Genomic DNA, 15,230 nt, shown 5'->3' on the forward strand with positions numbered 1-15,230 from the left:
TCCAATTCAGTGGGAAGCAATTGCTCGTGCCCAAGAATCTTTTAAACAGCACCAATACCAATCCCAACCCCCAACCATTGTCAAATCCCCCATAACTTATCAATTGAAATTCAAACTCAACCAACACAGCCCAAAACACGAATTTCAACGCATATTATATGAAATTACTCATGAGCATCATAGAACTCGCATTGATAGCTAAAAGAAAAGAGCAAAGACATGTAATACCTGATCGTTGGCGATTGTAAGGATGAAACTCAAACTTACAACAGGGATTGTGATAAGAAGATAGTAAAGAGATTTTTAGAGAAATATGGGGGAGAATGGAAGATGAAGAGAGGAGGATGTGAAGAAGAGAAGAGAGGATTTATGAGGGAGAGGGAGTTGAAAAACGTTTTAAGAATCCTTTTAATTTGAAATGGGAACCGTCGGTAATGTATTTAAACATTTCCGACAATTACGTTACCTGTTACGGACCGTATCCTGAGATACGGACCGTATCTTGTGTTACGGTCCATCAAACGACCCCGTTTCACTTATTCATTAATGACCTGGCAGTCCAATCGACGGACCGTAACTCGTGTTACGGTCCGTATCACCTGGCGTAACATGTTGAAAATTTCCAGTGCAGCCCAGATTTTGTATCAACGTTACGACCCAGGGTTACGGTCCGTAATACGTGCGACGGACCGTAACTTGTACCGTAACACTCTTCCTCATCCTTCAGTGATTTTTTTCTTTTTTTCTTTTTGCCTGTTACGCTTCATGATACGGACCGTAACATGAGTTACGGGCCGTAACATGGAGCGTCTCGCCTTGAATCATTCAGCAGTTATTTCGTCCCTTCAGTTCTCAAAATCCCATCACATTAGCACATCAACAACACAAAAGAATACAAGGACAATACAAACTTTAAACTACTTACAAAGCGGTAAATGTGGGTTGCCTCCCACACAGCGCTTGGTTTAACGTCACAGCTCGACGTGGTACCTCATTTTCGAGTTCAGGAGCCATATTTCAAACGATACCTATCCACGACCTTACCATCATCAATACACCAATGGTAATGCTTCACTCTTTGTGCATTCACCTTAAACGTCCGAGTGCCATCCTCGGATTTCACCTCAATGACGCTTCCATTTGGGGATACACTCACAATTTCAAAAGGGCCAGACCAACGGGACTTTAACTTGCCTGGAAAGAACTTCAGGCGTGAATTGTATAACAAGACCAAGTATTTTGGCTGAAAATCCCTTTTTAGGATCTTCAAGTCATGATAGTATTTCATCTTTTCCTTGTACAATGTTGCACTTTCATAGGCATTGTTCCTAAATTCATCCATCTCGTTGATTTGAAACAACCGCAGCTTGGTTGCTTCATGCCAATCCATATTCAGCTTTTTCAATGCCCAAAGGGCTTTATGCTCAAGCTCAATAGGCAAATGACATGCTTTCCCAAATACCAACTTATACGGTGAAGTCCCTATAGGCGTTTTGAATGCCATGCGATATGCCCATAAAGCATCATCCAACTTTTTAGACCAGTCAGTGCGATTCACATTGACCGTCTTTGCCAAGATGCTTTTTATTTCTCTGTTTGAGACCTCAACCTGACCACTCGTCTGAGGATGATATGGAGTGGCAACCCTGTGATGCACGCCATATTTTTCAAGAAGATCAGCAAATGGTTTATTGCAGAAATGAGATCCACCATCGCTAATAATAGCTCTAGGAGTGTCAAATCTAGTAAAGATGTTCTTTTTGAGAAACGCATTGACTCTCCTACCATCATTGTTAGGCAAGGCCACCGCCTCCACCCATTTGGAGACATAATCCACTGCGACAAGAATGTATTTCAGGCCGTAGGAGCTCACGAAGGGCCCCATAAAATCAATTCCCCATACATCAAATAGCTCCACCTCAAGAACAAAGTTCATCGGAGTTTCATGCCTCCGACCTATTGTGCCCTGGCGTTGGCATTTATCACAAGAGCGTGCCAACATATTTGCATCACGATAAATGGCTGGCCAGTAGTAGCCACACTCTAGCACCTTGGCTGCTATTCGATTTCCACTGTGATGTCCACCAACTGGAGAATCATGGCACGCTTTCAAAATGTCCATCACCTCAGATTCCGCCACACATCTCCGGATCATATTGTCAGCACACGTTCTGAATAAGTAAGGCTCATCCCAACAATACTATCGGCAGTCTCTCAAGAACTTCTTCTTTTGATATGTCTTCAACTCTTCAGGAACGATGCCAGTTACCAAATAATTGGCAATATCGGCATACCATGGTGCCACATCATTGGAAATGACCAAAACTCTTTCATCCGGGAAAGTGTCATCAATATCTAGCACATCACTCGGTCTCCCTGGTGCTTCCAGTCTGGAAAGATGGTCAGCTACTTGATTTTCTGACCCTTTCCGGTCTCTGACTTCAAAGTCAAATTCTTGTAGCAACAACACCCATCTTATCAACCGAGGCTTAGCAGCCTTTTTCGCCATCAAATAGCGCAATGCAGCATGGTCAGTGTGAACCACTACTTTGGCACCCAACAAATAAGCCCGGAACTTTTCAAAAGCATAAACAATAGCAAGTAATTCTTGCTCTGTTACTGTATAGTTCAGCTGGGCTCCATTCAATGTTTTGCTGGCATAATAAATTGGGTGTAGGATTTTGTTTAGCCGCTGACCAAGCACAGCACCAATTGCAAGACCACTGGCGTCACACATTAATTCAAAGGGAAGTGACCAATCTGGGGACACCACAATCGGTGCGGAGGTTAATTTCAGCTTCAACTCGTCAAACGCCTTGATGCACTTCTCATCAAAATTGAATTTGGATTCTTTTTCTAAGAGTTTGCACATGGGATTTGCAATTTTTGAGAAGTCTTTGATAAACCTTCTATAGAATCCGGCGTGCCCCAAGAAACTCCGAACTCCTTTTACTGAAACGGGCGGAGGGAGTTGTGAAATCACATCGATTTTAGCTTGATCAACCTCAATCCCTTTTTCTGAAATCTTATGGCCAAGGACAATGCCCTCCTTGACCATAAAATGACACTTCTCCCAGTTGAGCACGAGGTTGGTTTCCTCACACCTTTGCAGCACCCGATCAAGATGACCCAAACATTCATCGAATGAATCTCCCACCACAGAGAAATCATCCATGAAAACTTCAAGAACGTTTTCAACCATATCAGAGAATATGGACATCATGCATCTTTGGAAGGTAGCTGGTGCATTGCAAAGACCAAATGGCATCCGGCTGAAAGCGAATGTCCCATAGGGACAAGTGAAAGTAGTCTTTTCTTGGTCTTCCAACACAATGTTGATCTGGTTGTATCCTGAGTACCCATTCAAGAAACAGTAATAAGATCTTCCGGCTAGCCGATCAAGCATTTGATCAATAAAAGGCATAGGGAAGTGGTCCTTGCAAGATGCGGTATTCAGCTTCCGATAGTCCATACACACTCTCCAACCGGTGACAGTCCTTGTCGGAATCAACTCATTTTTAGAGATAGGAACAACAGTGATGCCCCCTTTCTTTGGCACACACTGAACTGGGCTTACCCATGGACTGTTGGCAATCGGGTAAACCACCCCAGCATCTAACCACTTAATTATCTCCTTCTTCACCACCTCTTGCATCGGTGGATTTAATCTTCGCTGATGCTCAACACTCGGCGAACTTTCCTCCTCCAACTGTATTCGATGCTCACAAATTCCGGCGGGAATCCCCCGGATGTCTGCAATAGTTCATCCCAAAGCTCTTAAATGCTTTCTCAATACTTCGATGAGTCTTTGGATTTGGCCCTCATTCAGAAGTGATGACACAATAACTGGGAGGGAGGCATTCGTTTCAAGAAACACATATTTAAGATGAGCTGGAAGTTGCTTGAGATCCAACTTCGGTGGCTCAATAATTGAGGGTTTTGCTGGAGGAGTTGTTCGCTTCTCTAGATCAAAAGATAGTTTCTTGGGCTCATAAGAGTAAGACCCCAGACCGATGAGTGCATTTATTGTCTCAGTATATCCCTCCATTTGTTCAGCATCAAAATTTACCAAGATGGCCGATAGTGCTTCACTCAAACATTCTTCCTCCATTTTGAATTCCACAGCATCATCCACCTCATCAACAGAATTTATGACTGAAATACTTTGATAAGGACTAGGTAATTTCATACCTCTGTTTGCGTGGAAAGTCACCTCCTCATCGTTCACCCGGAACTTTATTTCGTGCTTCTCGGAATCCATAAGAGCTCTCCCCGTGGCAAGGAAAGGTCTTCCCAGAATAATAGGAATTTCTTGATCAATAGCACAATCAAGAATCACGAAATCTGCCGGCAGAAGGAATTTCCCGATTTGAACCAGTACATCATCAACTACCCCCACTGGCCTTTTTATCGATCTGTCAGCCATCTGCAATCTCATGGTAGTTGGCCTCGGCATCGCTAACCCTGATCTCATAAAAATTTCCAGGGGCATAAGATTTATGCTAGCCCCGTTATCACATAAAGCCCTAGCAAAATTTTGCTGCCCTATGGTGCATGGAATTGTGAATGCTCCAGGATCTTCCCTCTTTTGCACTGTGGTCTTGGAAAGAATGGCACTAACGCGGTGAGTGATGCCCACAGTGTCATGTTTCAATGGTTTTTTCTTCTTTGTTAAAAGGTCCTTCAAATACTTAGCAAAGCCAGGCATTTCTTGGACAACATCCATGAACGGAAAATTCATTGTTAACTGCTTGAGTTGATCATAAAATCGCAAGCACTTCTCATCTTCTGTTTTTCTCACCAGCCTTTGAGGAAAAGGTGGTGAAGATTTGAACAATTGGCTCAAAGGGCGAAGAGCACCGGAAAGTTTTGCCTTCCCCTTTTCCTGGTTTTCCACCGGTTCCTTTGGTTTATTAAGATTTAGCTCTTCTTCAACTACAATGGGGACTTCCTCCCCTGCTTCTTCCTCGACAATATCATCCAATACATTAGGCTGCGCTTCTTTTTCAACAATTGGTTCCTGATCAATTGGCTTTTTATTGTCACCCTGAAGTATTTTTCCACTTCTGGTGCTAATGGCAAGTACATTCTCCACAGAGTTCACTCCACTACCTTTTGGATTAGGAACTGTATCACTCGGTAATTGTCCCCGTTGAGAAGTATGCACTTCTCGGGAAAGGTCTCTGAATTGCGCTTCAAGCTTCTGAATGGAAGCTGAATGCGATAGTTGGACCTGGGACATTCCCTTGATTGTGCTCTCTGTTCTGTCTTGATTCATCAGCATTTTCTGCATCATACTCTTCAGTTCTGCAGAATCATTAGACGTGTTACCAGCAGAGTTAGTAGCTGAATTATCTTTACATGGCTGGGAATTGGATGCTTGCCCCCTAGGTGGAATGTAGGGGTTAGAGCTCTTGTTGCCATAATTATTGTTATTGTAATTCCCTTGATTGGGATTACCCTGATCAGTTCTTCCATAATTCTGTCCTTGGTAATTTTGTTGAGGCCTTTGCCATGGGTGATTACCGGAACCTTGGTAGTTTTGCCGTTGATAACCCCCTTGCGAGTTATTGACATAATTCGCATCCTCATATTGTGGCTGCCCGTCAAGATAAGTTTCGTCAGAAACTTGATACATTCCGGGAGCATGAGGTGGCATCTCATCGATAACATTTACACATTTGGCCTCTTTATCCATAAGCCTTTTGGATAATAAATCCACGGTGGTTTGCAATTGAGCGAACGCATGATCTCGCTCATGATTTTCTTTGGCCACCGCGGCCACAGAGGGACTACCATATGATAGGAATTCGCTATCAGTCGAATGCCAGGCTTGATTATGGGTAGTAAGCTTGTCGAGCAACCGGGTGATGTTGACAAAGGTTTTGTCCATGAAGCATCCCCCAGCTGCAGTGTTGACAACTATTTGATTCATTGTATCTAGCCCCTTGTAGAACTTCTCTGTGAGAATTGCATCTGGAAATCCATGAGTCGGAGATTGAGCTAGATAATATTTGAACCTCTCCCATGCAGCATATAGTTGTTCCCTTGGAAGTTGTTTAAACCCAAAAATCTTATCCCCAAGCTCAGCCTTTTTGCTGGGTGGGAACAATTTTTTTAGAAAGATATTGGCCAGCTCATTCCAGGTATGAATAGTATTGCTCGGGAGCTTTTCCTACCATTCCCTAGCTTGGCCAGCTAAGGAATATTTGAAAACCCGCAGTCGCAGTGCATCAGCAGGAACAGCACCTTGAGATTGTTGGGAACATACATGCACGAAATTCTTTAGGTGTCGAAGTGGACAGTCCTCCGAAGAATTTCGGAAATAGCCTTCAAGTTTCAATAGCTGATAGATAGAACTATCAATTTTGAAATTAGCATTTCCTGTTCTCGGGGGAACTACAGCAGAAGCATAATCAGCTTCGTCGATGAATTCTGCAAATACATTCTCATCCTCCTCTTCTTCTGGTGCAGGATGGTTCACTTGGATCCCCCCTTGGTTCCCTTGATTGCGATGGGGTCTTCCAGCCATGTTCACCTGGTTCACTAAAACAGCAAACGAGGTGTGATGGAATAGAAAAAGTTTTAAAGAATAGTACACAACAATTAGTAATTTCTGAACCGTATTCCCCGGCAACGGCGCCAAAATTTGATACGCTCAAATTACACCTATTAATGGCGTAAAGCGGACGTTGTCAAATATAGTAACCCAACAAGGTTGGGGTCGAATCCCACAGGGAATATGGAGAGAAAAGAGTACTAATCGTATGCGATACCGATCTTTAGATGCTTTAATCCTATTCCGGATAGTTTGAATTGATTGTTGAATAATGTAATTTAATACTTTGACTTAAAATGTAATTAATGTGAGAGAGAGAGACTAAGGTTGTGTTCCCCAATTTGATTAGATATTATGCTTCAGGTTTCAAAGTGATATACTTCTAATGGTTGTTCTATGAATATGCACTTGGTCTCTTAAAGACTTCTTAATGTTTCCCAACAGTTAAGCAATATTTCCTCTTTATGATTCTTCCGAATATAAAAGAGTTACAATCGAAGAGCGACCAATGATGCCAATTTAAACGTATTCTTATTCCTAAGTTAGTCTATTAAACGAGGGTTAACGCCTCGAGTCATTGTTATTCAATCTTACCAATATTGACTCTCTTTCCCAAGAAAAGTCAATATAATGGCTTCGGCTAATGCTTGCAATCATTACCCAACGTTACAACTCAAAGATAGAATAAATAACAACAACCATTATGCATATATCAATAATAGAAACCCATTCACATAATACCCATCATGGGATTCACAACCTTAGAATTGAAATTAGCTACTCATAATGTTTCTTGATAGAAAAAGCTTAAAGATTAACATAATACACTTACAATACTAATACAAGATGGAATGAGAGTGAAGTTGTTGCCTTAAATGCTCCAACCACTTCAAGATTAAAAACCTAGGGTTTATGCCTCTAAAATAAAATCTGAATGTTGAATTAAAACCCTACATTATGTATTTATAGAGCCAAAAATCGCGCCAAGTTTCCGGACAAAAATGCCCTTACGCCGCATTGTTACGGACCGTAATTCAGGTTACGGTCCGTCCTTCATTTCGTCATTTGACCACTTTGACGTTACGGCCACCATGCGACGGACCGTACCCTGTGTTACGGTCCGTCCTTCTGAAGCGTAAGTGGTGACAATTACTTGGCAACTCTCTGGAATTTTGGATGATGTTACGGTGAAGGGTTACGGACCGTAACATGAGTTACGGACCGTAACACTAAACCGTAACACTGAAGGTTTTATTGAAACTCTCTGGAAATTTAGCTCATGTTACGGTGACATGTTACGGACCGTAACATGAGTTACGGACCGTAACACTCCACCGTAACACTGCTGGTTTCAATGAAAACTTTCTGGAAATTCAGGCCCTGTTACGGTTCAAAGGTACGGACCGTAACATGAGTTACGGACCCTGTTACGGTCCGTAACATGAGTTACGGTCCGTAACATGAGTTACGGGGCGTCGCTTAGCTCCAATTTGTCCGTTTTTTCAGCATTACTTCTCATTTTCAATCCTTAGTTAATCAACCCTATAAAACACAAAAATAACATAAGAAACAATGTAAAAACACTTAAAATCAAGCAACATGTCTAGTTACAAAGGCATAAAATGTGCTAAAATTCACGGCACATCAGTATAGTAAGTGGTGTTGTTCAGTACTCCTTGGTTCAGGTCAATTATTTCCTTTTGGATTTGAAACAGCTTTGCTCCATAAGTTCGGTCATATTTGTCTTCCAATTCTCTCCAAAGTTCCATAGCATCAGAGACATACTCCACACTGTCTGCAATGTCCTTACTGAGAGAGTTTAGGATCCATTGAGTAACCATATCATCACATCTTTTCCATTGTCGAAAATTTGGAGAGTTTGAGTAAGGTTTCTTGCACTCTCCATTTATGAAGCCTAACTTGTTTTTGACTGAAAGTGATCTAAATATGCCTCTCCTCCATGAACAATATCCTATTCCTTCAAATCGAGTTAAGACCAGTGAGATACCTGGACTGTCAAATGGATGAATATACAATGGACTGGTCATATCGATTATGCTAGTGCCAGCTATTGTTTCTTCTGCATTTTGAGTTTGATTTGTAATCTCCACCATTTTTGTGACTTCGTATATCAAATGAAGTGTGAATCAAAGCAAAACCAAACGTGCTCGATCTTATGAAGGGAAAACAATTGTAATCCGTGGAATCAAAGCAAAACCAAATGTACTCGATCTTATGAAGGAAAGACAATTGCAATATGTGGTTATAAATCAAAAACAAACCAAATATCTTCAATCTTTACGAAGAAAAAATACAAATACAACTCCTAATAAGCCGCAGAATTGAAAGAGAAACAAAAGGAAGTGTATATCATGATCGAAATGCGGTATATCAATTTTAGCTCTACTTTGATACCATGTTAAATTCAGACACGGATCGAGATATTGAAGAATAAAAATTCACCATTAATGGTGAATGAACAATTACAAACAAGCAGCCATGAGAGGAGAGAGTAAAACTGGAGAGGAAATATCTCATATCATTGAGAATGAAAAACTGTAAATTGTATACAAGTGTGAGGAGGTATATATAGACAATCCTAACAGACTATCCTAACTAGCTTGACAGCTGGATCTGAGCTGGATTGACTAACTAACAGCTGCCCACGATCCACTCCTAATCCTATACTAACCACGAGCTAACTAACTACTGAACACAGTTGCTAATCGGCTGAGCATGTGAAGCTACAATAGATAGGTAGATATACATGTGGATATACAAATGCAGACTTAAGTCTTAATAGGAATTGACGAAAGAAACTAATAGGAAAAAGAGGAGAAAAATATTGTTTAAAATATGAGGGTGAGTTAGGGATGTTGGAAAGGGTGGGTGAATTCACAGCAATTTCTTCACCTGCTACAAAAATTAATCTCTTGCCGGTGGTTGTAGCCTAATAAAATATGAGCAAGGATCATTAGTAGGAGTAACAACTCCCACATGACTTGATATTCACCAGGAAATGGCTAATTGTTTGACTTTCTTTTTTTTACATTTTCTTATAGTTAGCATGGTATAGACACTTAGCATGGTATAGGCACTGCTAGACTGCTAGTATCCTAACAAGGATAAATGAAGGATTACATCAGGTATATTCAGGACGTCAGGAGTCGTCAATACAGATACAGGAGTTGAAGCCATTTACCACCTTTAATTTAATTTTAAAGAGAGGGGGAACAAGCACAAAAAATCGAACAAGAATTAACACTTAAGATAAATATTTAAAATTTAAACATACCCCATCCCCCTGCAACCCTTTTTGAGAATATGAACAGAAAAATTTACTATTTCTTGTTTGGAGAAAAGTAAAATTCTATTAGATTCCATTAATAATCATTTTAACACATGTCTAAACAAAATGAAAATAAATGTTATTTACCTTAACCCTAAATTTATAGAAGATAAATTATTGGAGTAATGGTTAGTGCTAAATGGTTCACACAACAAGAATTCGGACATTATACTATGTAAAATGTTTAATGCACCCTTATTTTACTTTGGCTCCAGGAGGTACTCTTTGTCCTCCAATTAGTTTTATCCGAACAACGTAATTATTACTTCTAAGCATGGACAACAATTTTAATTTACATTAACACCTAGAATATATCGAACAAAAATTCGTTGCTTTTCCTCACTTTGTTTTCCCTCCAAAACGGTGTATACATTATATCTACACCTATTAGAATTATAGTGCGAACCTAGAATTATTTGGTCTACCAAATCAATGAGTATATGATTTACACAAATAAAAACTTTACTAGAACTATTACGTTCACCCGAATTATCACATCCATTATCTTAACCTAAACATGAACCTGAACCAATATAATATGGATGAGCAACTTAGGCATGCGTTGGGATGATATTCTAGGAATTATATTGGAAGACTACTTGCTCAATGGAGATTAAGAGTTAAATATTGATTCAGACAACAATTTTAATGCTGGAATAAATTCGTATGTGGATAGCGAAGATCACATTTCTGATGAAGATGAAGAATATGAAGAGAATCATGAAAAGATGATGAGTTTATTGAAGAGGCTATATATTAGCATGTCCTATATCTAGATTTAAATATAGCGGTACCGATTTATTGTTTAATTCCTATAAAGAACATGTAAGAACGAATGAGTTTTGTGTGGAGAAGATCCTCCAGAAAAAGGTAGTGATAATGCTAGCTAGGAATTACTTGTGAGTTTGACAAGTCTAGAAAACCAACTAACAATAGGCACAACAGGAGGGTTAAGTGCTATACGCTGAACTTAATTTCGTTTTGGAGAAAAATAATGCATAGCTTGTGTCTAAGGTCGTTAGAGACCATTGTCATGATGACATGGATCCTATCCTATTGCGATTGATGGTCGGACACAGGTTTATGAACACTTCTTTGAGCAAAATTTTTGAAGCTAATGACAAAGTTAGGCTTAAGACTTTGCAAGAAGATAAAGAATTGTTGAAATTCAATATAGTGGGTGTTAGAGATACACAACATCTAGTTCGTGCTATTCACACACCTCTTGCTCAGAAACATAGCCTATATGATATAGATGGTCTGCCAATCGATTCCTCGGAGTTTTGGAGTATAGTTGGAGCCCTTCAGTACCTCACCCTTACGCGACCAGACCTTGCGCAAGCTGTGAACCTCCTTTGTCAGTTTATGCATGTAGGAACACAAGAGACAGAGGATAACTGAAGCAATGAATGTTGTTGTTTTCTCACCACTTCGTACTTCTGCCTTGTATGTCATTATATAAAATTAGGAATTACAATTTGATATGGACTATAGAGTTCCAATAACACTAGGATACAAAGTAATAGTAGCTAAAACTTATCCACGTTCAGATTGGGATGGACATGGTTTAATACTCCCCTTGCAAACTGACGGTGGCGAAGACACATTCAGTTTGGAACGTAGAAATTCAAAGCGCGCTGCTGAAAGTGGCCTTGTCAAGACATCGGCCAATTGATCCTTAGATGACAAGAATTGCACCAGCAGATCCTTCTTAGCGACCCTATCTCGAACAAAGTGAAAATCTATTTCGACATGCTTTATGCGAGCATGAAAAACTGGATTAATAGAAAGATAGGCCGCACCAATGTTATCACACCACATGATAGGAGCTTTAGGGAGGTGCACCCCAAGCTCATTTAAGATAGATTGTATCCAGGTTAGCTCAGTCGCAGCATCAGCGAGCGCCTTGTATTCCGACTCAGTGGAGGAGCAAGCCACTGTACGTTGTTTCTTCGAAGACCACGATACAATAGCAACACCAAGGAATATGGAATAGCCTCCAGTCGACTTACGATCATCTAGGGACCCTGCCCAATCTGAGTCAGTGAAAGCCTGTAGAAGCAGTGTGGAGTAGCGCGAAATGTGAAAAGAGAAATGTTGGGTGTGCTTCAAATAGCGTAGGATATGCTTAACTGCAGCCCATTATTTTACCGTTGGAAAGCTTTGTTGACTACAAAGGCAATGTCAGAACGGGTGAGTGTGACATACTGTAAGGCTCCGACAATTTTTCGATACAACGTTGCATCATGGAACAGGGGGCTGTCACCAGCATGAAGCTTCTAATTCACTGCCATAGGTGTGGAAAGGGGTTTACAGTGCTGCATACTAGCATTTTTTAGAAGAGAAGTAATGTACTGCTTCTGAGAGAGTGTGATGCCGGCAGATCCATGAGAGACTTGAATGCCAAGGAAAAAGCTTAAGGGACCAAGGTCACGAATTGAAAATTCTGCAGCAAGTTTAGAGATTATGCTTTCCATAAAGGATGAATTGTTTCCAGTGACAACAATATCATCTACATAGACCAAGATATAAGCCACTACACCATGCGCTCGATAAATAAACAATGATGCATCTGATATTGACGTAGTGAACCCAACAGCGAGGAGGAACTTAAGAAGGCACATGTACTATGCTCGAGGCGCCTGTTTGAGACCATAGAGGGATATTTTAAGCTTGCAGACATGATTCGGATATTGAGGATGTATGAAACCGGAAGGTTGTGACATAAAGACTTGTTCTTGCAACGCACCATGGAGAAAGCCATTTTGCACATCTAATTAACGCAAAACCCAGTTGTGTGATGCTGCCAAGGCAATAACAATGCGAATAGTAGTCGGCTTAACAACAGGGCTAAATGTTTCAAAATAGTCATGTCCCTCGAGTTGGTGAAATCCTTTTGCAACTAATAGAGCCTTGTAGCGCTCTATTGCACCAGAAGAATTTCTTTTGATGCGAAATACCCACTTGCACCCAAGAATATTCATTTGTGGATCATAAGGAACCAGTGACCATGTGTCATTTCGCAGTAATGCATCCATTTCAGATGCCATAGCAGCCCGCCATTCTTTATGTTTGGAAGCTTCAGTGAAACACGATGGCTCATCTGTGGGAGGGGGTAATGAATCCGAGGTAGTAGCCAAATTTGAGGACGGATGCATGTTCCTAAGTACCACCTATGTGAACGTTGAGAAGGGACTATGAGCCTATTGGTACGGGTTAGAGGAGGAAACGGAGCAAGGGAACGATCTGGGAACATGTCATAGCTACTTAAGTCGACAACAAGAGGTAGGCCAGAAGAAGAGGTGTTGGGAATACCTTGGAGGGAAGTTGGTTCTGAAGTGGGAGCATGTGAAGACGATGTAGGAGTAGATGATGGGGTTGGACTCGGAGTGTGATCGGGACTTAAAGAGGGTGGAGAAGAGTCTCCCAAACGAGTAGTAGGATGAATCGGTGGCGGTGAAGGTGATGTTGACACCCAATTTTGTCCCGCCTCTTCCCCGAAATACCTATTTATGCTTCTAACATTTTTTGGAAAATTAAAAAAAAATATATATATATATATATATTATATTTTACTATAATTATTAGCCTTTTATCAATGCTAGCGTTTCACTATTTTATTACAATACTAATTATTATTATTATTATTATTACTATCATTATCATTATTATTATTAATATTATTATAACTCACATTTTTATCATTTCAGCACATTTTACCGGCTTACGCACTCCCATCGCATTTTATCTTTGCATAATTAAATAATAGTATTTATTGACTGTGAATTTTTCAAAATATTATTGCACGACTATTACAACACCATTTTTTATTATCTGATCACTAATAATTGCATATTTTATATGAAGTAATATTTTAACACAAATTATTTAAATAGGTCTTTTATTTAAATGTAGTAACCCAATCAACTCATACTATTTTTCCGACCAATTCACAAAAATCAGTCCACATTTTAATTTAACTGACATCATTTTAATTCACTAGCCCATTTTAATACCCAATCCACATTTTTAATTGTCCAGCCCACACCATAACCCGGTCCAGCCCACACCATAACCGGTCCGACCCATCCCTTTTCAAGATAAGGGAAAGGATTTCCCTTCATTTTTCTTTCTTTCCCCATCATCTCCGCCGCTTCTCCCTTTCCCGCTCCCCTCTCCACTTCTCCTCTCCCTCGCACCCCGCTCCTCTCCACTTACCCCTGTCCCCCCACGCTCCTCTGTCATCCCCCACTTAATCTTGTCTCCCCCGCTCCTCTCAAACAAACCCTAATTCGCCCTATATATAATCGTTGTCCAAGTCAAGAAGAAGGGGATTTTCGGGTTCATAAAATTACCTCAAGAAACGGGGGATTTTGGGGATTCATGAAATTACCCCAAAAAAGAAAGGATCTTTGATTCATAAAATCTCCCCAAGCACAGCTTGTTTTTAGCCGTGGAAATCCCCCAGAAATTAGGATTCGAGGTAGGAGAAACAAGAATCCGGGGACAAGAAAACGAGTTCTTGAGCCGCCTCGAAACCCTTAAAAAGTTAAGTCCTTTAGCCGCCTATAATCCCTAAAATACGAGTTCGATTAACAGTTTTTATCTTGTTTTGTTATCAAGTCAAAATATCGAATCAATTTTGTCTTCGTTTGCCTCGGTATTGTTGCGAATCCGAGCATCGCAAGCTCGAATTTGGTAGTGTTCGAAGTAGATCGAAGATTCGAGGCCTCATTTCGCTGCACCCGGAGAAGGTAATTCCCCTTTTCTATTTGTTTCCGCATCCTTCGGTTGCTATTCTATATGCTGTTTAGTTAAAGTTGATTAACTCAGTTTAAATAGTTTGTTTGCATGTTGATAGTAATTCAGACTTAATTTGTTTGGTATGATGGTTTGATTATCGAGCTTGGCTCTGTTTGTGTAATTACATGTATTAGGTGCGATAACTGGGCTTTAATTGATTCAAATGTGTGGATTAATCATGTTAGTTGGTTTAAGTTGCGTATTGTTATACACATCTGGTTAATTAGTCAGTAGGATATTCGAACTCGTTTAAGGGTTGTTGTTAGGTCGGGCATGATTAGTATTCGAGTCTGTGGCTGATTTCTGTTTTATTTCTGATTATATTAACGAAGAACACCTCTATAAGTTTGTTCAATGTGGTTTAATAATGTCATAGTAATAAGGTAGGTTAGCATAATCCTCGGGGATTCATTGACACTCGTTTATGCTCAGTTTAAATTAGTTTCAGTCACCTGTGATTTGTTGAAATAAAATCAGTATGATTAGACATGCTATTAGTATAGTCCGTAGATTTGTTTG

The 15,230-nt window shown here is 40.2% G+C and overlaps 1 protein-coding gene and 1 non-coding gene across 2 annotated transcripts; one reads left to right on the forward strand and one right to left on the reverse strand.

The window, feature by feature from the left end:
• The first annotated feature begins 5,981 nt into the window (after positions 1 to 5,981).
• On the forward strand, positions 5,982 to 6,088 carry LOC132608506 (small nucleolar RNA R71). Its single transcript, XR_009570420.1, has one exon. It is a non-coding gene; the product is annotated as a small nucleolar RNA R71 (small nucleolar RNA).
• A 6,597-nt stretch (positions 6,089 to 12,685) lies between these two features.
• Positions 12,686 to 13,066, reverse strand: LOC132608070 (uncharacterized mitochondrial protein AtMg00820-like). Its single transcript, XM_060322143.1, has one exon. The coding sequence runs from the start codon at positions 13,064 to 13,066 to the stop codon at positions 12,686 to 12,688; it is 381 nt and encodes a 126-aa protein (XP_060178126.1).
• Between the last annotated feature and the right edge of the window lie 2,164 nt (positions 13,067 to 15,230).

Source organism: Lycium barbarum, chromosome 8, assembly GCF_019175385.1.
Source record: "Lycium barbarum isolate Lr01 chromosome 8, ASM1917538v2, whole genome shotgun sequence".
Lineage (NCBI taxonomy): Eukaryota > Viridiplantae > Streptophyta > Magnoliopsida > Solanales > Solanaceae > Lycium > Lycium barbarum.